At 44.2% G+C, this 24,203-nt stretch overlaps 1 protein-coding gene across 9 annotated transcripts in view; it reads left to right on the top strand.

The window, feature by feature from the left end:
* Positions 1-24,203, top strand: part of PDE3A (phosphodiesterase 3A) — a 296,763-nt gene that overhangs the window by 235,186 nt on the left and 37,374 nt on the right. For 8 of the 9 annotated variants that reach the window (XM_044452149.1, XM_044452148.1, XM_044452155.1 and 5 more), the window contains 5 exons: positions 10,891-11,151; positions 12,786-12,940; positions 15,103-15,221; positions 17,285-17,504; positions 23,529-23,614. In XM_044452149.1, coding sequence (XP_044308084.1) covers positions 10,891-11,151; positions 12,786-12,940; positions 15,103-15,221; positions 17,285-17,504; positions 23,529-23,614 — 841 coding nt within the window. Of the gene's footprint in view, positions 1-9,959; positions 10,364-10,890; positions 11,152-12,785; positions 12,941-15,102; positions 15,222-17,284; positions 17,505-23,528; positions 23,615-24,203 lie in introns of those variants that run through there. The other variant, XM_044452154.1, reaches the window with a different exon arrangement.

The following is a 24,203-nucleotide window of genomic DNA, read 5'->3' as shown; positions in this document are numbered from 1 at the left end:
AAGTCATAACCAACTTTTCTTTTCAGCTCATTTCAAAAAATTGATGTTGAGCATTGCTTTAGGATTTCTGGTTGGGAAATGTAATGATAAAGCAATTGGCTGTAATTGATGTGTATGGAGCTAATTATGATTCTCCAGTTACGTTTCATGAATGTTTTAGCAAATTGGTTGATATGGCGTATAATTATTTGATTATAGGTGGGGACTTTAATGAGACTTTAGATGCTTTGCTGTGCAGTAGAATGCCAGCTCTCAAGAGAGAAACGGGTGCGTTACACTCGGTCAGTCTATATGGCTGTATATGGCTCTGATTGGTGCATTGAGAATTTGATCCTGCTGAAAGAGATTTACCTTCATTTCATCCTAACCCTGTTTTTGATTGGATTACTTTTTGGGTTTCTACATTTTTGCATTGTCAAATACATGATTGATCCGTTGACAGTTTCAGACCTATGGCTTTACTTTGCCTGGAATTGCATTTTTCATAATTATTATTATTTATTATTATTATAATAACATTTCTATGCCACCCCTTGCCGAAGCCTCGGGGTGGCTTACAACACACTAAAATACATTGAAATACAATAGAACATAATAAATTACCATTAAATACAAAAATACAAAAAATACACTGAGTTACAAACATAATAATATAAAATTAAAATTATCAGTATAAAATAAGTAAATAAATAATATAGGAGGAGAAAAGAGAAGGAAGAAGAAGTTGCCCTGGCCAGATCATATGTTTTAACAATTAAAATGATGTTTAAATAAAAAGGTCTTTACCTGGCGCCGAAAAACCAGTAACGACGGTGCCAGGCGGACCTCTTTGGGGAGTGAATTCCATAGGTTGGGCGCCACCGCAGAGAAAGCCCTCCTCCGAGTACTTACTCTCCTAATTTCTTTCATGGAGGGTTCCCGGAGAAGGGACTCTCCCGCAGATCTCAAAGGGTGGTCGGGCATATACGGACGTAAGTGCTCGTTCAGGTAGCCAGGACCCAAGCCGTTTAGGGCTTTATAGGTCATAATCAACACCTTGAATTGGGCCCGGGCTTCAATGGGCAGCCAGTGAAGCTGGCAGAGGACTGGAGTCATGTGAGCATAACGCCCTGTCCCCGTCAGCAACCTGGCAGCTCTATTTTGCACCAATTGAAGTGTTCGGACCGTCTTCAGGGGAAGCCCCACATAAAGCGCATTACAGAAGTCTAGGCGGGAAGTCACCAGCGCGTGTGTCACCGTCGCCAGGCAGTCATACTCCAGGTAGGGGCGCAGCTGATTAATCAGCCGAAGCTGAAGGAAGGCGCTCCTCGCCACTGCTGTCACCTGAGCTTCCAAAGAAAGCTCCGGGTCGAGGAGTACTCCTAAGCTGCGGACCTTATCCCTAAGAGGGAGTGTTGCACCATTCAGGACCAGGTCAAATCCACCCTCTCCAAAGCCCGATCCGTCAACCAACAGGACCTCCGTCTTGTCTGGGTTGAGTTTCAGTTTATTGGCCCTCATCCATTCCATTACCTCAGCCAAGCACTGGTTCAGCACAGCCACTGCCTCACCTGGATTAGTGGAAAACGAGAGGTAGAGCTGGGTATCATCAGCGTATTGATGATTCCACAGCCCACACCTCCTGATGACCTCTCCCAGCGGTCAATTGCCACTGACTCCTGATCAATGGTGCCTTAATTTTTCTCTTCTTAATTATGAGGTTTTTAAAATACAGATTTCTAGGGAGTTATTCGAGTATTTCAAAATAACAAGAATATTGCAGTTTTTCTGTGCCATTGAGTGAGAGTCCAGGAACACTTTTACATGGGGCCAAATTACCACTTTTGCCACCTATAAGGAAAAAAATGCAACAAATAGCTTTGGCTATGCCACTAAAATTTCTTGTAACCCAGTCTGCCATTTGCCCAACTACATAACTCTATCAGTATCTGCAGAACATTAAATATGAGCTGGATAATATTCTTGCACCATGGGCAGAATTTGCCTTAGTCTGTTTATAACAGGCATATTTGGAAAATGACGAACATTGTGGTAAGACACTGTTACGTGATCTTAAACAGTGCAGATATCAAAATGCTATTTCAGCTAGTAAAGGGGAGAGTGATACGAGAGGCATCTTTCCCACAGATATGATATCTATCGCTCACAATTTTTAATATTGTGGGTAGTAAAACAGAGAAGCAGGATAGGGACAATTTCTTTTACTCATGTGAACCTTCCATGGTCAGATTCCTTAGAATGGTCGTTTCTCTTGGCTCCTTTGTGTACTGGAGCAATTATGAAAGTGGTTACGAATACGAACTCTTGGAAATCACCTGGTCCAGACAGGTTTCCAGTGGAGTGGTAATAAAACATTTTCCAGCCTCTGAGTTCCAAAGCGCCATCCCTTTTATTAAGCTTATTTTTGAACCAGCCTTCCTTGCTTCATCATTAAACGATTGTTATGTTACAGCAGCAGTTCCTAATCCTGGCATGGATTGTACTTCTTGCACTAACTCTCAACCTTTTCCATTAATTAACATAGATATTAAAATATTTATTAATATCAATAAAATATTAACTGAAGTCCTGGCTAGTAGATTGTTAGGTTTTTAAGCAAATCAGTGCCTGAGACATTAAATGGAGACATATGGGGCAGACCATCTCAGGATGCAACCCTGTGGGCGCAAGATGCTTTCTAGCCAGCCAGAGCCTCAGAGCTAAGATTTGGTGGGACTTCTGGAGGTGGGGAGGGGAGTAACCTGACACCACCCAGCACAAGCTGGGCCACAAGACTTACATAGCAGAAATGAGCAGCCCAAGTCTTTTTCAGGGCAAGAGAAGTACAGAGGTAACCTGTAAGCCATTGCCAGAAGCAAAGTTTCCCCCTTTGCACATTCGGAGAAACAGGCTGGTCTCTTGCAAAAGCTCTTGATTCTCCAAAGTACTTCCAGTAAGCACATTCACCTCAGAATGTGTCTCTGGGCATGCACAGAGCAGTTCATTGAACACAGTCTAGCAACTACTTCTAAGAGCCCTCTTTTTGAGTACCCCTGGGCTCCCTCCCTCTCCGAGGGGCCCTTTTGGAGGCGGGCAGGGCCCTTTCTGTGCTTCACCCCTTAGTACTTCACTGCTCTCTCCTGACACTGGATCATGGGATCCAGAGTCATACCAAGCTTGGCTATACACCCCTTCCCAGCAGTTGTGGATCCTGGCTGTTCTCAGAGTTTGCCTGAACCCCTGAAGAGTCACAAGTGATCAAGTTCAATTTTAAAGAAGTTGGTTCATGAGATCTCAAAGCTGAGTCTGTGTTGTAAGGTAAATGCACTCAAGATGAATCTTACACCTTGATCTGCTTGTCTTATATATTTTCAATAATATTTTCATTGCTCTCTTTGGTAAATTTGCTGGTGGAGCCCCCCCACCATGATTATGCAATTAATGGAGGTGCTTTTGACTTTCTGGACCTTGCTTTATACCATTGGGCCTACTTGTCATACTAAATCTTGGTCTTTTCCACTCAGTTGAAAATTACTAAGAAAATGTTTTTGTGGTGAACTTGGATAAATTTATTTTTACCTTGCATCAGTTGGTGGGAGCTTATCAAGCGTTTTTGTCATTTCTAGCTTTGAGTAGCACTATGGTTTTTCTGCTGTGACTGAATGGAAAGATTTGCAATTGCAAAATTTGTTAGAACCTTGGTTTGGGCTTGCAGCTTTAGTCTTTTAGGGTCTTTATCTGAAGCATTCATGTATCTGAGGTTACTGCTTGTTCAGCAAAACTATGTGTTTTGTGTCTGTTGGGCAACAGAGGGGCTCTTTAGTAACAGTTTTGCCTATGTTGTCTGATTGCTGGGAATATAACACATCTAATGCTTCCTTAGCTGTATATTTTGGCAAAGTCCCAATAGTTGCTTCTGTTTGGGAGGAGGTTATCATATGGATAAACTTTGCATTGGAACACCCATTAATATTTACTGATATACATGTCATCTTAAATTATCTGCTTGCTTCCTGGAGGTTAATGCATGGTCTCCATAAAGAGATTCCCCATGTCCTTTCATCAGTTAGAAGACTGATGTTACAGCATTGACAGGATAAACAGATGCTTCCCATAATGCAATGGACCCAACAGCGCAAAGAGGACATATAGACACCATTCACAAATAGATAAATATGTGGATATTTGGTCTGCCTTTGTTGAAATTTACATATAAGACTTAGAAAGCTGTATTTTCAAATATGAGGTTACTTTCTTCTCTTCCACTTTGTTTTGCTTTGCTTTGCTTAAATGCTATAAAAGAAAATATAAAAAGGACTCTTTTTAAAAAGAGATCTTTAAAAAAAGTGCATATACTCACATGCACATACACTTTTTTCTTGTTTCTGCTGAGCAAAATTCTTAATGGAGAAAGTGTTTTTGGACATTTGAGTGGAACATGTGATAAAGTGTGTAATAGCACCATCTGGTGGTGGTCACTGTACCTTGCACTGTGGAGTCCTCCTTTCCAGTGACTCATAGCATCTCCATAAACTGTATGTCAAGAATGGCAGACAGCACTTAACAGTTTCATTAGTCAAGTTGCACTTTTTAACATCTATTGTCTAAGACAGATGGTACAAACTTTTCTCAAATCTTTACTAAGTTTAGTCATTCTTTTTGGCTTTTCATTTAGTTAAGCGTCCTTTATAATGGGCCGAGTAATGCTTCCTGCTTCTTTTTTTTTTCTTTATTTTAAGTAAGCCTTCATGCCAAAGGAAGGGTTGTTTATTTTATTTAGAAGCTCAGTTTTATTTCTGGATGCATTTGTGCTTGTGATGTTTTCACATTAAGAGCAGGATTAGTTGTCTAGGGACATTACTTGCAGAGGGAAATCAAGGCTCTTGAGAATTCTTTCCCCAATAAATAAGGAAAAGAGATTATATTATCATCATGTTTCTTTAGCATCCCTATCAATCTTGCAGTCTGTAAAAAGGCCCCTTCTTGTGGCTGAGACAAGGGAGTCATAAAGCTATTTCAAGACCACTGTGATATCTTCAGCATCGATGGTGGAAACCAGCTAAGGTCCAAGACAGTTTGGCCATCAGACCTTTGTGAAAACACAGAGAAGCACAGGGGTTGGAGGTTCATGTGAGACCCTTCTTCCTCCTCGTTATCTGTGGGGAATGATTTAGTGTGACAACTTCTCTTGCTTAGCATGGGGAAGTCCTCTCTGTGAAGTTTTCCTGTTTGACGAACTGTCCAAGGTGTCCATTTAAAATTAAAGTACCATAAGGAGACAGAGCAAGTACATCAGCAGTTCGAAACTGTACTGCAAACAGGTCACCAGTCTGTCTTTTCCCCCATGGTGGGTGTTGGGAGTGAGAGAGATGGCTGCTTTGGATGCACATCTTCAAGGGCTTCTGGTTGGTCTCCAGAAGACTCAGAAGAGGAAGGGGGAGAGGAGCAAGAGGGGGCCTGGAATTGTGGGCCAGGTCGAGTCACTGAGATAAAAGAAGCAGAGGTGCTTATCTCAAGGCCAGACTGGTGGGTAGGAAGTCTCTGGGAATAACCAAGAGGTGGAGCTGGCAGGAGGGGACTTGGAGCAGGGAGTTTCTCAGACACTGACGAGGTGGCCCCAGCTCTTGACCCAGTGCCGTGGTGTCAGCAAGCAGGGCAGCCCAATTAGCGGATTGGCATGCAGCGAGGAGGCATGCTTGCTCCCAGAAGGCCCCTCCTGAAGGGATGCAGGCCAGGCTTGCTCCTAAGGAGAGTTCCTGGAGGTGAACACCAGATTCAGGTCAACAAGCCACTCCATGAATGCCCAGAGATTCATTCTGGGTGTTTTGCGCTTTTGGTCAATAAAGAAAGCTTTGTGAGGGAAAAGGTCTGAGCTTTTGAATATGCGAAGGAGGAACCTCCACTCCACTCTCGACAGTGAGGTATTTTGTACTTCTATTTAAATAACAGCTACTTTCCCTAAGGGTGCGATACACACATACTTTGGCACCTTCTCTTGTCCCCTTTTTTGCTTTTCGGCTACCTTGCTGATGTGTAAGTGGTCCATGTTTGCTTAACCACATTGGCCCCTGAGCTTGAATTTCTGTGAGCAGAAGAAAGGAAGACACGGTCCACTTCCAGCAGGATGTGATCCAATTCTGCAGCCAAAGCTTTGCTGTTTGGTGCCCCGCTTTCTCCTTTGAGGACAAAAGCAAAACCTCACTCCCCACATTCACAAAGGGACAAAGCAAAGTGGACAAGCTTAGAAGCTTCTGAATGCCCCTGAATTCACCATAACTGCCCTCCAGCGCTGTTTACTTTTCCCAAGGAAATATTTTCTTTGTTTTGGCAGGGGTACGGTTGGTGGAGGGCTGGCTTTGCACATGAATTCACACATGCAAAACTGACATGGGCAATTAGAACAATCTGCCTGCCTGTACTCCGGAATAGGAGCATTTTTAATTGGAATTTAATTTTAATTATATTTGAATGTAGACTTATTTTTCTTGATTTGAAATAGTTCCAGTCTGTTGTTAAGCTATTATTTGGTGCTCCTGTGTTGTTGTTATGTTATATATTATAAATGGTATGTATTTAGGATGTTTTATGTGGTTGGTTTTTATCAAGTAAACCATCTAGAGAGGCATGTGGCTGTGAGATGGTATACAGAAGTGTTAAAGAAAGAAAGGAGAAAATAAGTATAATTCAGAGCAGTCCTACCAGTGACTTGGTGAGTGGAACAGCCAGAGAATAACTCTTATTCAGAACTCTGCTGGGTTTGCACCCAGAAGGAAAGGAGAACTAACAGGTTTTTTTCGCTGTTGTTGTTTTTTTTTTAATGTTATTTACCTTTATGGTTTTCTTTGCATGGATCCTTATACATATCAGTTCTAGGATATCCCTCCGGCTGCACCTCTTCAGGGTCTCTGTGTGTCTAGGAAATGGAAGCACTTGGGATCCCATAGATCTAAGCCTTCTCCATCTGCTTCCAGCTTCCCCACAGAATGTGCTTGTTTTGTCTCTACCAGCGTTGGCACTCTGACAGAGGAGTGGGAAGAGCTGCAGACATGTCCATAGTACCAGAGGAGGGGTTTGTGAGGTCCAGTCACCCCTCTTAAACTCTTCCTCTGTTTCTCTGCTCAGAGGAGCCAGTTTGAAATACCCCGTGGCCTTGTAAATACCCTTCTGTAGAGACTTCCCAGGTTCATCTCAGAGACTTAGGACATGACTTCCAATGTAGCTCTCCTCCGGCATTGCAGGCATCTCCTGTGCCCAATTTCTTAACTTTGGTTCATGCTAGTAAATGCCTCTCGGGTTCTGTATTCGCAATGTGGGTCCCATCAATGATTCTCTTTTCCTCCTGCTCCAGGCTCACATCTGCTATGCAGTACAATTCACGCTTGGAATAAAGATAGTTGCCATTGTTTTCTTTTTCCATCCCCATTTCAAGTCACCAATTTGTAACCATCTGGATTTTAAGAATTAAAAGATCTATAAAGAAGACAAAGGGCAGATTCTCAAACAGGGAATCATGCTAAACTCAACGTATAATTTAAGTAAAATTGAGCCCCATTACAAATTTATAATTCCTTCCATCTGCCTCATTGAAATAAGAGGGAAACAATATTTTTTTAAGTAGATCATTCACAATTGATTCACACACACACACACACACACACACACACGTGTGTACATTCCTCTCTCATACTGAATATTATGGAGTAGGGGAGGATTAATGCAGCCCCATAGGAAATTTCTAACCTCTGATGATGCATTCATTTCTATGCAAAATAGGACAAGTCAGAAGCTGAAAAAGGTCTTCCATAATGCAAATATAGAGTCATTTTTTCCAACCAACCAAGACAAAAGTTCAGTGGAGCCTCCTTCCTTCTAATACTAGAGATGAGAGTAGCCATGTATCCTCTTTTACAAAGGACAGTTCTCAGTTTGAAGGGTTGCCCAGTCTAATCCCAATTTAAAGACAAAGAATAATCAGAATCTTTAGCCATCTTTAAGGACTCGCAAACTTACTGGCCACATGCTCACTGTGTTCCATACTACAGTGAGATTTACTGTATTTCTATTTGTAACCATTATTATTAACTTATGCAAATTTTATGCAAATTTGTATTTTGCGAGGGTGATGCATCTCTTCTTTTCGCAGTTCTTAACTGGCCACCCTAATGATGATAAGCAAGCTCATTCCAGTGCAGAAGTTGATAGCAGCAGTATTTATGGCTACCTAGACCAATGATAATTTATTTTTTATATCCTGCCATTTTTTTCCTTTTAAGAGGGACCTGACATGGTGTACACAACTCCATTTTATCCTCACAAGAATCCTGAGAGGGTTAAGCTGAGAGGGAGTGACTGGCCCAGCATCACCCAGTGAATCCAGCTCTCCCCTGTACCCCATCCAACACTCCCCTCCATACCAGCTCTCAGTGGCTTCCAAACCAGAAGTTCAAAACTCAGGGATGCCATTTGTCTTAGCTGAGATTATCGGGTCCATGTGTGTCCACTTTTTATTATTGTAACTCCTTTTAGATGTGCATGCACATGTTTGTAAATGTTTTGTGTTTGGTATGATCCTCTAATTGAGGAAGGGTGTGTATGAAACTGTGCCAAGTTAATAACTTGGACACAGAATTTCAACAACCACAACCGTTTTAGCAACCAAGGTGAAATTCAGCCACGGAACTCCTGGTTTGCTCTGTTAACACTGATCAGGGTACCAGGAGCAGTGATGGTGCACTGAAGCCTAGGAGGTGACCAACCAGCTGGGTTCAGAGATATTCTGGGATCCCTGCAGGGTGCAAAATGTGCCTTGTAGACACCTGGAGCTAACCTGGAGCCCCACCTGAATGTGGCGCTGTCTGTAGGTGTGTGACAGTCAAATCTCACTTTTTCATTTGGTGTTGCCTCACCATTTTGGGATGGAAAGATTTGCTCCCTCGGTGTGTGCCTGGCAGAAGTGGCCATGAAGCTCACAGAAAGAAGGCCTCTCTTTCTGGCCTCAGATGTACCGTGGGATTTCCATGAGAAAAACATGGGCATCCGCGGCCCCGAGTTCTTTGCAGCAATGGCAGGAGGCACATGTTTTAGCGATTAAAGCAATGATAATAATAGATGAAGCGTTTCCAGATGGTGCGGCTGGGTCAATTTGACACTCATCCCAGTGATGGCATGCAAACTCCTTTGGGTGCGAAGCCACAAGACATCCCATTGAGGACTCGAGAAAAGTAAACCATTCCTTTCGTTTTCGCAGTCGAGCCTGTGTTCCTTCAGAGAGCCATGCTGAACGAATGGATGGAGCACCGTTCCATTCCTCTACAACGTTGGGTGAAAATCCCAATCGAGGCTTAAGAGCAAAGCCTGCAATGACCCGCTGTTTCCACAGAAAACGTCGGCATGGACTGCTCTAGGCTTTTTGGAAATTCAAGAGGTGGAAGGGGAGGGAGCAGAGAGAAAAGAAGGGAGCTGTGTTTACTTTTAATTTTCTTTTAAGACTCTTGGCCGGGGAGTTCATGATGTGACTTGGAAACTGTATCAAATCATGATTTATTGTTGGCCTGTTATTCTATAAAAGCTGAAGACAAGCCAGGCACAGCTGCCTGCCTGTTCTTCAGTTTGCACATTGCATGTCAATCACTTGCAGTCTTTGCTCCACTCCTTCTCCTTCTCCTCCTTCTCCTTCACCTTCTCCTTCTCCCCTCCCTCCTCCCTCTCCCTCTCCCTCTCCCCTCCCTTCTCTCTCTCCCCCTCCCCTTCTCCTCCCCCTCCCCTTCTCCTTCTCCTGCTTCTCCTTGGCTTAGTAGCCTGTTGGAGATTTTGATATCCAGAGTGTGTGGCATAGCCAGGGTTTGCCAACAACTAATCAACAGGTGCTCTATTCTGCTCTCCACTTGGTGAACTCATTTTGCGTGGAAAAAGGATGATGAATCCTCAAGTTGATGAATGAACAAATTTTCCAGCAGACATTGATACAGGTTTCGTAAAGTCAGGCAGAAGCAAATCAACTCCTTTCAGCTTTGGTGCCCTTGATTGAATTGTACAAGGTTGCTGTTACGTGCCATCAAGTCATCTCCAGCTTATGGTGACTTATGAATGAAGCCCTCCAAACTGTCCTGTCCATGGCATCCATGCTTAGCTGTCCGAAATTCTAGGCTGTGGCTTCCTTTATGGAGTCCTTCCATCTCTTGCTTTGTCTTCCTTTCCTTCTTCTGCCTTTGACTTTTCCTAGCATTATTCTCTTCTCTAGGAGATCTTGCCTTCTCTTTATAGAAGGACAGAAGGGAAATGAAGGAGGCCCAGACTGGATCACCTTTCCCCAGCCTGGTTTCCCCAAGTCATGGGGCTCTGGGGACATGTTCCAACACACAGGGAAGGCACCTGGTTGGGAAAAGTAGGTATAAGGTTGCCTTACTCTTTCAAGAATTTCTTATATTGTGTCCCTACCTTTCCTCCTCTTGCAAGAAGCCCAAGGTGGCTTACGTGTCCTTCGCGTCCTTCTCCTCCCAGTTGATCCTCACCACAACCTTGTGAGAGAGAGGTGAGCCTGAGGCTCACCAGCTGGTCCAGCGTTGTCCGTCGGGGTTCATGGCTGAAGAGTCCGGATCTCCCAAGCCCCACTCAACCACACTGACCAGTGCACCGTGCTGGCTGTCACGACACCCCCATAGTGGCACCACCAAACCACGAGGCTTACAGCTCCCGTGCAGATGGGCAGCTGCCTTATCTTAAGTGCCAGTGAATTTGATACGCCATTGCTCCGGCACAGTCCTGCCTTTCCAAGTCCTCCTGTGGCAACCATTTTGTTTCCTGGGCTGGTTTACAAATGGCTCAATATGTGTGTGACTCAAACAGTTGCCTGTCTCTGTATTAGCTCCTTCTTAGCTTCGAACTGAAATTTCTCTGTTTCTCTCCTTCCAGTCTTCGGGTACCAGCATTACAGTTGACATTGCTGTCATGGGAGAAGCTCACGGACTCATTACAGACCTTCTGGCAGATCCTTCCTTGCCACCCAATGTCTGCACCTCCCTGCGGGCGGTGAGCAACCTCCTTAACACGCAACTAACCTTCCAAGCCATTCACAAGCCGAGGGTCAATCCTTTGGCCTCCTTCAATGAGAACTATACCTGCTCAGACTCAGAGGAAGGCACGGAGAAGGGAGAAAAACTGACAATTCCCAAGGTAAGTGTTCTTTTTTTCCCAGCTAGGCTTGTTCAGTGCAGGTTTCCCTTTTCTTTGGGTCTTGATTCCGTGATCTAAAGATTCCAGGCTAAATATTCTGGAGTTTAAAAGATAGCTTTTATTAATTTATCCCATATTTGTATCTTTACATTAATTTATAGATTAACTAGGTTTTATTATTTTAAAGTTCTATTGCCGAGTTTTTACGTTGTGAGTTTTAGGATGTGTTATTTTAATAGTGTGAGCCGCCTAGGGATGCCGTTGGTGGAATAGGCAGCATATAAATGTTTTAAATAAATAAATATTTATCTTGCACTTTCTGCAGCTGCAAGGTATGGCACACTCAGTGCTTGAAGCACATGCTGCCAAACTCAAATTATACTCAATAGGAAAGGTGCAAATGTGTATATTTGCACATCGTGCTGACCTGTGTAAATATATACAGTATATTAGTGCTAAAGATAAAGTCTACCATGGGAAGGATGTGCTTGAGGCTTAAATAAGGGTCATTACTGTTGAACATAAACTAAGACCTGAATAAAAGTTTATACAATATGTTACAAAATATACAAGGATACCAAAGATAGGATTTTGATACCGAATAGAGAAGTTGATTAGACTCAGTCAATTAATCATGGATCAGGGGGCAATATCTGGTCCTTCAGGTGTTTTAACCCACAGCTCACAACAGATGTAGCTAGCAAAGCAAGTGGTTTTAGGCCAAAACATCTGGAGAACCGCAAGCTACCCAGCCGTGCACTTGGTGTGTAGAACCAGAATGTTTCCCTATAGAACTGGATATCCAGAAGGCTAATTCCTGGGCTCCTGTTCAAGATGTTTGGCAGGCCAGAGTTGGGCTCCCACCAAAGCTGTTTGAGGAGGCTGATGCTTTAGGAAACTGTGCTTATAGGAAGAGCCTTCCCACATGTTCTGTTTCCCTGCAGAATCAGAAGAAGAGCTGGAGAGGAAGGAGAAGGCACTAGCATTTGGCAAATAACACTGGAAGCCTAGGCAAATGGAGCAAATCTGGAATATAGATTGAATCCAACACTTTACTTCAGGTGTGGGCAACTTGGGGCCCAAGAATTTTGGACCATAACTCCAAGGATGCTTGGCCATGATGTCTGGGGCTTGTAACATTTGCAGTGCAAAACACCTGGAGGACACTAGGTCCCCAGCCCAGCTGGAACTTGTACTGCCCACTGACTTTCCAGCAAAGGCCACCCTGAGAACGATGGTTGATTAGACTCAGATTTGTGTTCCTGAACTGGGTCTGAGCCTATATTGCATCCAAAACAGTTTAAAGCTACTGCAGCACTTCCGGTAGTCCTATTTAACCAGCCCAGGGAACGGATTATTTTGTGAAACCCATTCTGTGGGAAGTACTGAAGTTTTGCTTGTTGACAAAGACTGTGTAAATTTCATTGGTTTGTAATAAAAAGACAGTGTTCCCACTTGTATAACTAGGCTTAAGACATAAGAAAAGGAGAGTACCGAGAATTAGCAGCGTAAAAAAACTAGTAGAGTAAGTACCAAGAATTAGTCTCTTTTCTTTATTCACGAAGTCATCTGGCATGGACTGCTGATGACAACTGGTGATCATGAATGAAAGGAGATGCCATTCTTATCCCCAGCGCCTCCGGAAAAGTCTGCCGCCAGGTCTTCTGCGGCGAGTATCCTCAACTTGGACAACAACCACATCTGCCACTGGTTTACCTACCTTGGAGCCAGCTCCGGTGAGAAGAGACCGCAGTGCCAGCATCAAACTTCATGATACTTCCTCATCTGGGTAAGGAAATAGCTGCAGAGGACTGGAAACAAGTAGAAATGTGCTTTGGTTCCTGCAGCGATTGAAGGATCTAGTAATATATAGAATAATTTTGGCGACTAAGGCAATGAATCTCAAAGATTCCATATTTAGGGTCAGAGCTAAAGGTCTATAAAGAGTCCCAGCTAGACTTGGAAAGACATGGCAGTAGGTCAGGAACTACCAGCATACAAGTTCTGCAGGACCTTGGACAGCAGCTAAGTAGCTGTTGCCCCAAGGAAGTCTAAGGGCCCATTCCAGTCTTTAGGTAATATTCTAGTTCCGTGGTTTATCTATAGCCCCCTCCCATACACAGCTTACCTACAGGAAGGGGCTGCTCAAAGGACTGATGATGCTAGAATGTAGATACGACCACTGGATGTGTTCTTCCTGTCACACATTCAAAGCGACAGATCTTTCTTGCAAAATGCTCTTTATTGACCAAAGCATGTTCCAGACACCCAAACACCCGGAATGAATCTGAGCCTGCGCAGAACAGTTTGTTGAACCCAATCTAATATTCACCTCCAGAAACTCTCCTTATGAGCATGCCTGGGCCCTGTCTCTTCGGGGCAGGGGGCTTCTGAAAGGGAGCAAGCCTCATGGAGGCAAGAGCTGTGCTCCCCTCACCTGAGCCTGAAAAACTCCCCTGCTCTGAGTCTCCTTCCAGCACCTGTGCATCTTGGTTATTCCCAGGGGCTGCCTGCCCACCTGGGGAATCTGGCCTTGAGATAAGCAGCTCCCCTTCTCTCATCTCAGTGTCTCGGCTTGGCCCACGCTCCCATGCCCCCTCCCACTGCTCTGATCCTGATCCTGATTCTTCTGGAGACCAGCCAGCAGCCCTTGACCATGTGCACTCAAAGCAGCCCCCTTTCTCACTCAGAATGTAAGCAGGCAAGGCAAAAAAATTATAAAGGTAGTAAGCCATTGGTGCTCTTTAAGAAGCATTTTTCGTGAATTCAGAACATTAACCCATTAACAATAGTTAACATGCTTTCAGTCTATCCTTCCATTCAATGATTGCCCTTTTGGAAGGGTCGGGACTTTTTGGAATAGATGTATTTTGCATCTGGTACGAGGATTGAGGAGGCACTTCTAACATTCCATAAAAGGAATTTGGAAAACGGTAGCTGCCTTCTCCAAAAAAGCTTTGCCAAGTATCCTGACTTATGCACTTGTACATTTAAAAATGTCGACAGATCCCAGTCATAGCTATTTTCTATTGCACAATTGTGTAAGGTAGTCAGGGCTTGGAAACCAGGGGTCAGGGGAATCCAGTGATTTGGTTTCAGATGAGTTAGGAGAATGTTCTTGAGGGCTGGAACAGTTTGGCAATGGAATCGGTTACTCAGAGCAATGATAGACTGTCCCTCACTAGACACATTCAAGCAGAAACTGAACAGCCATTTCCCAGGCATGTTCTGACCGATTTCCTTCAATGAGCAGAGAGGGAAAGGCAAGGACAGAGCAGAGCAGATTGGGTTGGATGCTCAGGGGCATGGCCATGCTAGCTGGGGATGATGGGGACGCTGAGGACACTGCATCGGGCAACAGCAGAGTGCATCAAGCAATGAACGAATCATACAAAAGAGGCCGCCCACGGTTAGGAGGGTTTGCAATTACATATAATCCTGTTCAGCTCCACCAAATGCCTTTCTGCCCTTTGTGGCTTGGTGCCAGCTTCCATGCAGAGTAAATTGTTCCTTTGAGTACCCCAAGGAAGGCAGAAAATTTCCACAAATGTAGCTTTATTTGGCCAAGATTGGAGTGATGGCAAAACTTCTAGTCCACAGAACGTGATTGTCCCTATCGAGCCCTTAAAGGGACCAAAACATGATGGGTTCGGTGGTTGTCATAGCCTAGAGCCCAGTGTCTTTATGTGCATGGTGAAGTGATCATGGCTACCAGTCCTGGTGGCTATTAGCCGCTGCAGGCTTCATACTGCTGGTTGTGGTTTTTCCTTGGGTCCTGCTTGTGGGCTTCCCGTAGGCTTCTGGTCGACCACTTTGGGAAACAGGGTACTGGACTTGACAGGGTGTTAGGTTGTTGGGAGTCGTCACCATCCCTCTGACCATCCTGAAGCTCTTCGCAAGCAAGAAGAGGAGCAACTCCCAGTTGTGTCTGTCTCTGTTCTTCCTCCACAGCTCTGACCCATGGAACAGTTCCTTGCTGATGACCATCAACAAAAGCAGGTCGTTCTCTGCCTCCTGTGCTATTTCCACTACCAACCATCTGAATTCGAAGAGGCCAAGCCGACAAGGCGGTCAGTGCTTTGGCACCTTGGAGTGCTATGTCTTTCTCTAAGTTCGAATCCGTGGGAGAGCCAGCGTGGTGTAGTACTTCAGAGCGTGGGCCTGGGACTCGGGAGCAATAGGGGACTTAGGGCCAGTCACAGACTCGGCCCAACCAACCTCACAGGGTTGTTGTGGAGATAAGATTGAGAGGAGAAGGGAGAGAATACCTTAAGCTGCCTTGAGTTCCTTGAGAGGAAAACGGACGGTGGGCTGTAGATAGATTAAATAGAGGAACCACATTCTTATGCATGTGAACACCAACCAAGAGGTACTACAAGTGTTAGCGGCCATGTTGACAAATGTGATTCCAAGGAGAGGATTGGCAGCTTCAGCTTTAGAGGACTGCAATGGAGAAGGGTCTCTGAACATAAATTGTGGTTCATCATACAATGGTTTGGCAAAATAAGAGCTTTATAGCCTCTTAGGGAACAGGCCATTCTAAACACATTCCAACCATAAAAATGATGCCAGGACACCTCCTTTTTCTAAACCTAACCCTACCCTGGTGCACTTCCCTAACCCTAATCCTGGGGTATAATTCTATTGAAACTAATGCGATGTTGAAAAAGCCTTCCTTGAGTCGCTTTTTTTGCACTGCTCATCATTTCTGCCCATTCTGAACACGTTCCAACCATCAAAATCATGCTGCGACACCTCCTTTTTCTAACCCTAACCCTACCCTGGTGCACTCCCCTAACCCTAAGGCTGGGGTGTAATTCTATTGAAACTAATGCGATTTTGAAAAAGCCTTCATTGGGTAGCTTTTTCTTTACTGCTCATCGTTTCTGCCCATTCTAAACACATTCCAACCATCAAAATTATGCTGAGACACCTCATTTTTCTAATCCTAACCCTACCCTGGTGCACTCCCCTAACTCTAATCCAGGCTTAAAGTTCCATTGAAAATAATGTAATTTCGAAAAAGCCTTCCTTGATTAGCTTTTTCTGCACAGCTCATCATTTTTTCCCATTGTAAACACATTCCAGCCATTAACATCATTTCAGGACACCTCGTTTTTCTAACCCCAACCCAGTGGTGGTGAACCGTTTAGAGACCAATTGCCCAAACTGCAACCCAAAACCCTCTTATTTATCGCAAAGTGCCAAGAGTGCAATATAACCTGAAAACTGAGTTTTTATTTTATAAAAAAACGACTGACAATTAGTCCAAGCAAATATTTATATGTCCTTGGCTAGCCATGTAAAAGCTCTGACGAGTCTCCGCTACTGAGTCGTGGCTTTTGACGTCATCACCTGTCCCCACTACTCCCCTCCGAGCATGCGCATGGCCCCCATGGACATTGTCATCCTTGCTCGGCTGCTGGGGCAATGCTGGGGTGACTTGGCTCGCATGCCGACTGAGGGGGCTCTCCGTGCCCGCTGTTGCACGCGTGGCATATGTTCGCCACCTCTGCCCTTTAGTAATGGGCAATTCAGTGGGGGATACTGGATGTTTATGTCTTCTGGTAGCCGTGCTCCATACACTGTCTATGAACCCTAAAACACACCCCACGCATACCTTTTTACAGTGCGTATGAATTCGATGGCAGACCCTCACAGAAGCGCCTTGCAAAACCCAGCAGCAAGGGCTGTGCGCCTTCAAAATAGAAATTGAGGAAATTGCAGGTAGAAACTTAGAAAGTGGCTTTATATTGTTTATCCATCTGATCCTCCAGCCTCCTCTGGTTTCCTGGATGGAGGTCCTTTCCCATCACCTTCTTCCTGATCCTTTTTAATTGAACATGCCAGTGATACAGCCTATGCTCTTCCACTGAGCTAAGGTGTGGTTGCATCTCTTTCCCTACACTGGTTGCACCATGGGGCAACATGGATAGTTCCTATAATAAAGGCTCACAATAAAAGCTGCTGTGCGTAAGTAGCCATGCTGACATAGGAGGCATCTCTCTCCCATACTTGCTGTCCTGGGGCACTTATTTGGATTACATGAAGCATGCAGATGAATCTACACCCGTATCTATTTTTTTGTTGGTTTTAAATGCTTTTTTGTTTTGTTTTGTTTTTCTCCTAACAGGTATCCCACCCAATATCTCACCTCTCACTTCCCCAAGCCATTCACCCATCCAGGGCACTCCGGCGAGCAGTCCCACCAGCAAGGACTCAAATGACCAGTCCCTGGAGTTGACAGTCACAGCCACTAAGCAAACCAGCAAGTCCCACAGGCTCTTGGGTTGCACTCTGAGCGCGCCTGACCTTTCGGAGCCTGTCGTGGCAACCCCTGTCATTTGCAGCAGGTAAAACGCTAGACATATGTGGGAATTTCATTTCTGCTGATCAAACACAGGAACAAACCTGATTTCAATGCACGTGTGAGCATGTCTCTGCCAAAAGTATTTGTGAATTGTTAAACGCATGCTCTCATTCCTCTTGTTTCCGACTCTCAGTTTGATTTCTGCAAATTTCTGCTGGAGGCCTCATCTGCCCCACTTTAGGAGATGTGCAGAAATTCATGGAAATCTGTACAAAATGCCCATTCTTTTGCCCATTCAATGTCTATGTTTCCCACTCAAGCAGAGCAAACAGAAGTCACAAATGGGAATCAGGCACGAGATAAGCAGTGAGACAATGTTTGGAGAATCCTGGCAATTTTGAGCATTGCTTATTTGCCCATGCCTATTACAAGCAGTTGGAGCAACTGCTTGTTTTTCTCATAGGCATCTGCTTTTCTCTTTGCATTACCTGGGCTTCCTTCTCCCCAGTGCAGTGGCACGAGCAGAATCACCAAGATCCAAAGATCTTGCCCAGGGGAGAACCACCACAATAGCTGCCTTCATTTTGATTAACATTTCCCACTATCTTAACTCCATAATGAAGCACATGCTTTGCATGGAGAATGTCCCAGGTTTAATCCTTGACACCTCCACCTTAAATGAGAAGGTAGCAGTGATACAAAGGACTTCTATGCATAGCTTGAAAAGGGAATTAGGAATTAGACATGGTGGGCATGTCGTGAGCAGAGCCGGCTGGTGCTGGAGGTCAGACTAGATGGCCCGGGAGGTCCCTTCTGACTCGCTCTGTTTCTGTGTTTCTAAATTCTTGGAGCTGGGATTCTTAATGGTTGGCATCTTGGAGGGGAAGATTATACAATGGCTATGCATAGATACTAGTCATGGTAGATACATAGAAGGCTACCAGTGGGGAGTACCACCAACATGGACAGCTTTAACAGGAGAGTAGGAAAACTCATGGAGGAGAAGGCTATCAATGGCAGCACCTGCTATCTGGAAAGCCATCCCCATTGGCTTTAGATAGGTGCCATCCATCTTTTCTAAAATGTATTTTTAGTACAAGGTTCAACAAAACAAAACTAGAAAAAGAATATTCGTCCACATGGGAATTTGAATGTATCAGTTAAACTTCAGAAAAGGCAGATTAAGTATACAAATATGTATCTATTTGTGAGTGGTGTCTATATGCCACATATTCAGATGCTTAAAGCATCTTGGGTCCTCAATCAAGTGTAGTGTAAGAAGCAAGCATTTTATCCTTCCAGTGCTATAATATCAGCATTTACCTCTCCAAAGGGCATAGAAAGCCCCTTTATGTTGACTAAACATTCACTTCCAGGAAATGCATAGTTAAAAAGAACATGTGCACCAATGCAAAGTTTGTCTGTAATATAGCCTATTCTCCAGAAGAAGCTACTACTGGACATTACCCAAACATTCAAACAAAAGAAGCATTTTCAGCAGTACACCCCCAGCAATAAGCCAACTTAGACACACGTCCGTGTCTGATGAACACCAAAAAAGAGCTTTTGACTCCAGTCTTAATTTTTTTCGTTGCTCAAAACCCAGCTGTTCATGCAGTGTTTCCTTGAAGAGGATCTGGCTAGTATGGTTAGGATGAGCAAGTAATATGCATGAGTGTGGGTGCTTTTCCTTAACCACCTACACAGGTTGTTTATTCCTTTATTTATTCATTTGAAACATTTGTATGCTGCTTATTGTGCCACAGCAAGTATACAAATCTATGGAATAGCTATTAATAACTAATAGTAGTGCTGGCAGTATGCTGTCCTCAGGGACAGAAGCTACATGCCTCTCAGTATTAGGGGCTGGGGGACACAACTGGGAGGTCACATTTTCACTCATGTCCTGCTGGTGAGTTTCCCGTTGGGACATCTGGTTGACTACTGTGAGAATAGACTGCCTAGATTGTTTTTTTCCTCTGGTCCATGAGGGCTCTTATAGTCTTGCCTCCAATGCATGGGTCGCTGGGGAACAAGAAGAATGTTGTTGACCCTGCTGGTGGACTTTCCACAGCCAGATACAGCTCTGATCCATCAAGATCTGATCCATGACATGCACATGGTAGGCATGTCATGAACAGAGCCATCTGGAGCAGGGGATCAGACTAGATGGCCCAGGAGACCCCTTCTGACTCACTCTGTTTCTGTGTTTCTAAGACTTCCCCTTCTGTTTTCACCCAAGGGAACTACCGACAGTCAGTTTAAGCAACGTTAAGTTTGATGCACAAGCAGGCTGCCCCAGTCGGAAAAAATAGCTTGCTCTGTCTGAAGGTACCAAAAGGAGCCCGACTGTTTTGGTGGTGGGAACAGCTGACTCAAAAACAATGAATGAAGTTCTCCCTTGACTGCACACATCGTGTCTCCAGCTTCTGCTGCTTCGACTGCTGCCCCAAATTAGTATCAATTGTGTGCTAGTTATTTCCTGTGGAAGCCAAACCCTGGCTCTGAATATATGCTTATGTATATTTCAGAGAAGCAGAGAAACAGCAATACGGCATGCATTGCTGTGCAATGTTACAATAGAATAATCAAAGAATAGTTCAAGCATTCAGAATTGTTCTTGGGGCTCCACTGTTCTCTCGGGCAGTTCACATCTTGAATTAATTTCTCTCTAATGACGTTGCTGAAATGAAATATGCTTAATGGATTCTGTCAGTGCCATTCCAGATATTTATGCAATTTTCCCATAAAACTGATTTATATCATGTCTGTTCCTGTACAGTCATAGCGTTAAAACTCTGATGTCTGGTTAAATATGTATCATGTGCAAATATACATCCTGAAAGAATTTTATGGAAAGCTCTGCAGCTGTTCAGCACTGTTAACATCAGCTGATTAGCTTCAAACAACCTGAATGTCCAGCATGGAATACATAGGGCAGTTTCTCTTATTAAAATTAGTGTTTCCCTGACCTCAACATCTCCTCTTAAAGGTGCAGGTAGCAAAGTCTCTCTCTGCTTAAGAACCCGAAGAGCAGCCCGAGTAGACAATGGAGGGTTTGACAGACAAATAATTTGATGTATATTATGAGGAGCCCAAGTGTTATATGGCTGTCACACAGGTTGTGACACAAGGTGTGTCAAATATATACAAGTCATCTCAGAGACTTTTATTCCCTGCAGAAGGAAGCACCGTACCACACCCTGATCTCCATCCCTTTTCTGAGCAATGTAAAAGGCAGCAGCACCTTTCTTCCAGTTCTTCAAATTTGTGCAAATGGATTTGTGCACATTTGTGCAAGCTTTTTTCTTCATTCCTGTGTGTGTACAAAAAGGCACACATTTGTAATACTGCGACTTACATTCATACGTTGTATTGGTGGGACAGCACCCACTGCAGTACCTAAGCGCATAATTATGCCCTATGCTGGCCTAGAAATCCATTTGTTGAAGTTGAACTTTTATAACTGGTTGAAACGACAGCTGTCAAATTCCTTCTCTACGTCAGCATGAACCACAACTGAATGGCTGTATGAGATGGAGCCGTGGGTCGGATGGATGTGGGAGTCTGTGGTGATTATTTCAGCGTTGCCAGTTTAGCAGTCAGTGAAGCATGTGAGTAAAATAAGACAATATGCCTTGCACAGGACCAAAAAAAGGCATAGTTTTTAAGGACCTGTCCCCAGCAAGAAAAAATGTATTTTCTAAAAAGGGTTGAGATCATGATAGGGTCATTATAAAGGGTCAAAGCAGTGACAGAAGGCGGGGGGGGGGGCGCAGATGAAGGCAGCACAACTAGGTCACAGTGAGCTGCCAGCAGGGTGTTTTGCTGTCCTTGTGTCAGGATCTGGGCAGCTTCAGGGCTGCATCTGGCAACCCGAACCAGAAGAACCACCGCGATAATTGCAGGATCACTTCCAGACCCTGCTGGAACTCTCAGCCAGCTGGGGGCCCTGGGGAAAGAGCTTCATAAGAGCACACTCTGCCCTCCAGCAGTACAGGTTTTCCCGCTTGCACTTGCATGTTCCAGCTCCTGACTCTCGCCCTGCCCTGCCCTGCTGTTCCTCCTGCCACTTCTGAATCCTGTCCTCGTGTACCTGCTCTATGCTTTGCTTGTTTTCCTGGGTTTGCTCATGATCTTGCCCTGGCTTGTTTTAATATGCACTCCTGGCTCCTGACGTCACCCTGTCCCTGGACTTCAGCTCTGCCTCTTCCTCCATTATGGGCTTGGAACAGTGTTTGGCCCCAACCTGCCTCGGGACCTGTTTCCTGGATCCTGCTGCATCTGCCTAGACTGGTACTGCCTGCCCCCTTCCCAGGCAGCTTTCTCACCATTGTAAGCCACCCATGCTGAGGTCATTCGGCCAGTACTGGATGTCGTAACAAACCACCCTAAGAACAACCTTGTGCCAAGCAACCCCGCTACAAGCCATGTGTTCTTTTATTTGTGAAAAGCAACCTACAATAGAAAAGCCAGGTTGGGTTTGGATATGACACTAATTCACCCTGCAGTCGCCAGGGGTGACCACCTGTCGTTCCTTAGCGTGATGCACAGGCAAGGTCAGTCTGTCCCTCCAGCGCCTTGACCAATTACCCCCCTCCGTTTAGCCCCTCAGGATGTGAGAAGCTTAGATAAAACTGTTGCTGCATGGTTTTTGGATTTCCTGCCTGCACAGAGCCCATCAGAATCTCAGCCTTTGACATTTCCTAACCAATTGTTGCATCCTAGAGTTTTGGGTGTTTTGGCACTAGATCCTTGATGATACCCAGAAAGAAAACAAAGAGTTCCAAGAAGCAGCCTGCTGGGACTTATTTTAAAGTTCAGTAGCAATTGTTCAGTGTTTGCTTAATGTTACTGCATAACACTCATAATTGCATCCTGGTTTAAATGCTGGCTTTTTGAATTACACTGGCAAGTTTTATGGCATTCCAGAAGACTAGTTCTTTGTGTTTTACTGTAGCTAACCAGCCATGCTTGGACAGAAACCTGACTTTCTTTGTAATGCGATTCTGCAAGGAATGTAGGTCAGAATGATGACATTTTAAGCCACGCCAGGAAACCCACATATATGAGTTTATACCGTCAGCCTTCAGAAGCATTATCTGGGATGGCAAGATACATCTGAGTAGTGGCAAGGTTCATTTGAAAAATGAATCACCTGCCCACTCTTTTCATTCAAGTGATACAGTTCCAAAATGCAGTATGTTTGCTTTTATCCTCCTCCATTTTCTGAAATCCATATTACATTTTCAGCTTTGAGTACCTTATAGCTTTAGTCTGGTTTGGAGTGAATAAAAAATTCATTTCACTGCATTTTTGATCAGAAATTACCCAGTGTATTCCTTCCCAAGCAAACACACACACAGGCCTTACCTGCGGTTGAATTATGAGCTTGCAATTTGCTCTATAAACTCCAAATGTGTGTGTACATTTGAAAAATACATTTGCAGAGATGTGCATTATTTTAATACGTGCACCAGTCTATGGGAGAATAATGTTAAGGCATGCACAGCTGATATGTACGTTTGGAAAAATACAGAAGTAAACAGAGGTTTCGGTGCAAAAATAAAAATAAGAAACAAAGCTTGCGATGTATTACAAACTCAAGTCAAAACAAACCTCATGGTGGAATTTGGTGAACTCAAATTTTGTTAATTCGCATATGCTCCAGCCTGCCTTGGTTTACCCATGCATTTCCAGTGCCCATTGATTTTTTTAGAATTTATTTTAAAGATTTATTTAAAATACCATTTCTCACTTTCACTGAAGTTCTCCAGAGGGAAAATAAATTATCCAAGAGTTTTAGTTGCTCAGCACTGACAATGGTTGTTTAACGATCTCTTATCTTTATTACCTGTTTTTGCACTGCTGTATCTTGACTGTATAGAAATGGAATAAATAAAGTCGCAAGTATGAACCAGCTATTCTACAAGGTGGAATACGAATCTATAAAGAAATACTTAAGAAAGCCATTACCTTCCACAATCCTTCGCAAGCCATGGAACTGTCCAATTGATATGGCTTACCTGAATTTACACAATTTCTGTCGATTCAATCTATTCTCCAGCTGTGGAAGGCCATACAGCCAAATAGAACCCAGTGAGAGAGCACTGGATAGAAGTGAAGGAGCAGCACACACCTTGAACAGAGCAGGTAGGTGTACCTTTTACCTGAAGATTCAATGGAAGAAGTTTCGGTGGCTTGAAATCACTCTAAGAGAATGCATATTGCAGTGGTTAGAATGTCAGACTGGGACTCAGCGGATCCGGGATCTAGTCCCTGTGAAACTAACAGAGTGACTTTGGGTCATTCACAGACTCTTAGCCTAACCGACTTGGCAAAGTTGTTGAGAGAAGAACTTGGAGAAGGGGAGAAGCTTGTAAGCGTCTTTGGGCTCCTTGTAAGAGGCAAAAAGGCAGGGTCTTAGCCAGCTGTATCCACAACAATGAGCTAGCCTTGAGTTCCATTCCATTTAAACAGCTTTGGTGACATGATAGGGCTATTCAGGAGTGCCAGAGAAGGAAAGTTAAAAAGTAGACCTCCATTCCTAAATGCTGTATTAATACAGGCATTCCTCAGATGAATGACAGTAATGTGTAAGCCAGACTTTGAGAATTTTGCAGGCTTCCCTGGAGAAACTGCAAAAGACAATCACGGGGCCCGTGGCCACCTTTCTCTGGCCATTGCTCCTCTGTGCTTATCTTACTCCTTTTACCAGTCAATCCCCTTCACACCTGTCATC

Source organism: Varanus komodoensis, unplaced genomic scaffold, assembly GCF_004798865.1.
Source record: "Varanus komodoensis strain SLA01 unplaced genomic scaffold, ASM479886v1 scaffold70, whole genome shotgun sequence".
In the NCBI taxonomy this organism is placed as follows: Eukaryota; Metazoa; Chordata; class Lepidosauria; order Squamata; family Varanidae; genus Varanus; species Varanus komodoensis.
Note: the sequence above shows the minus strand (reverse complement) of the source record. Positions and strands in the feature narration are given on the sequence as shown.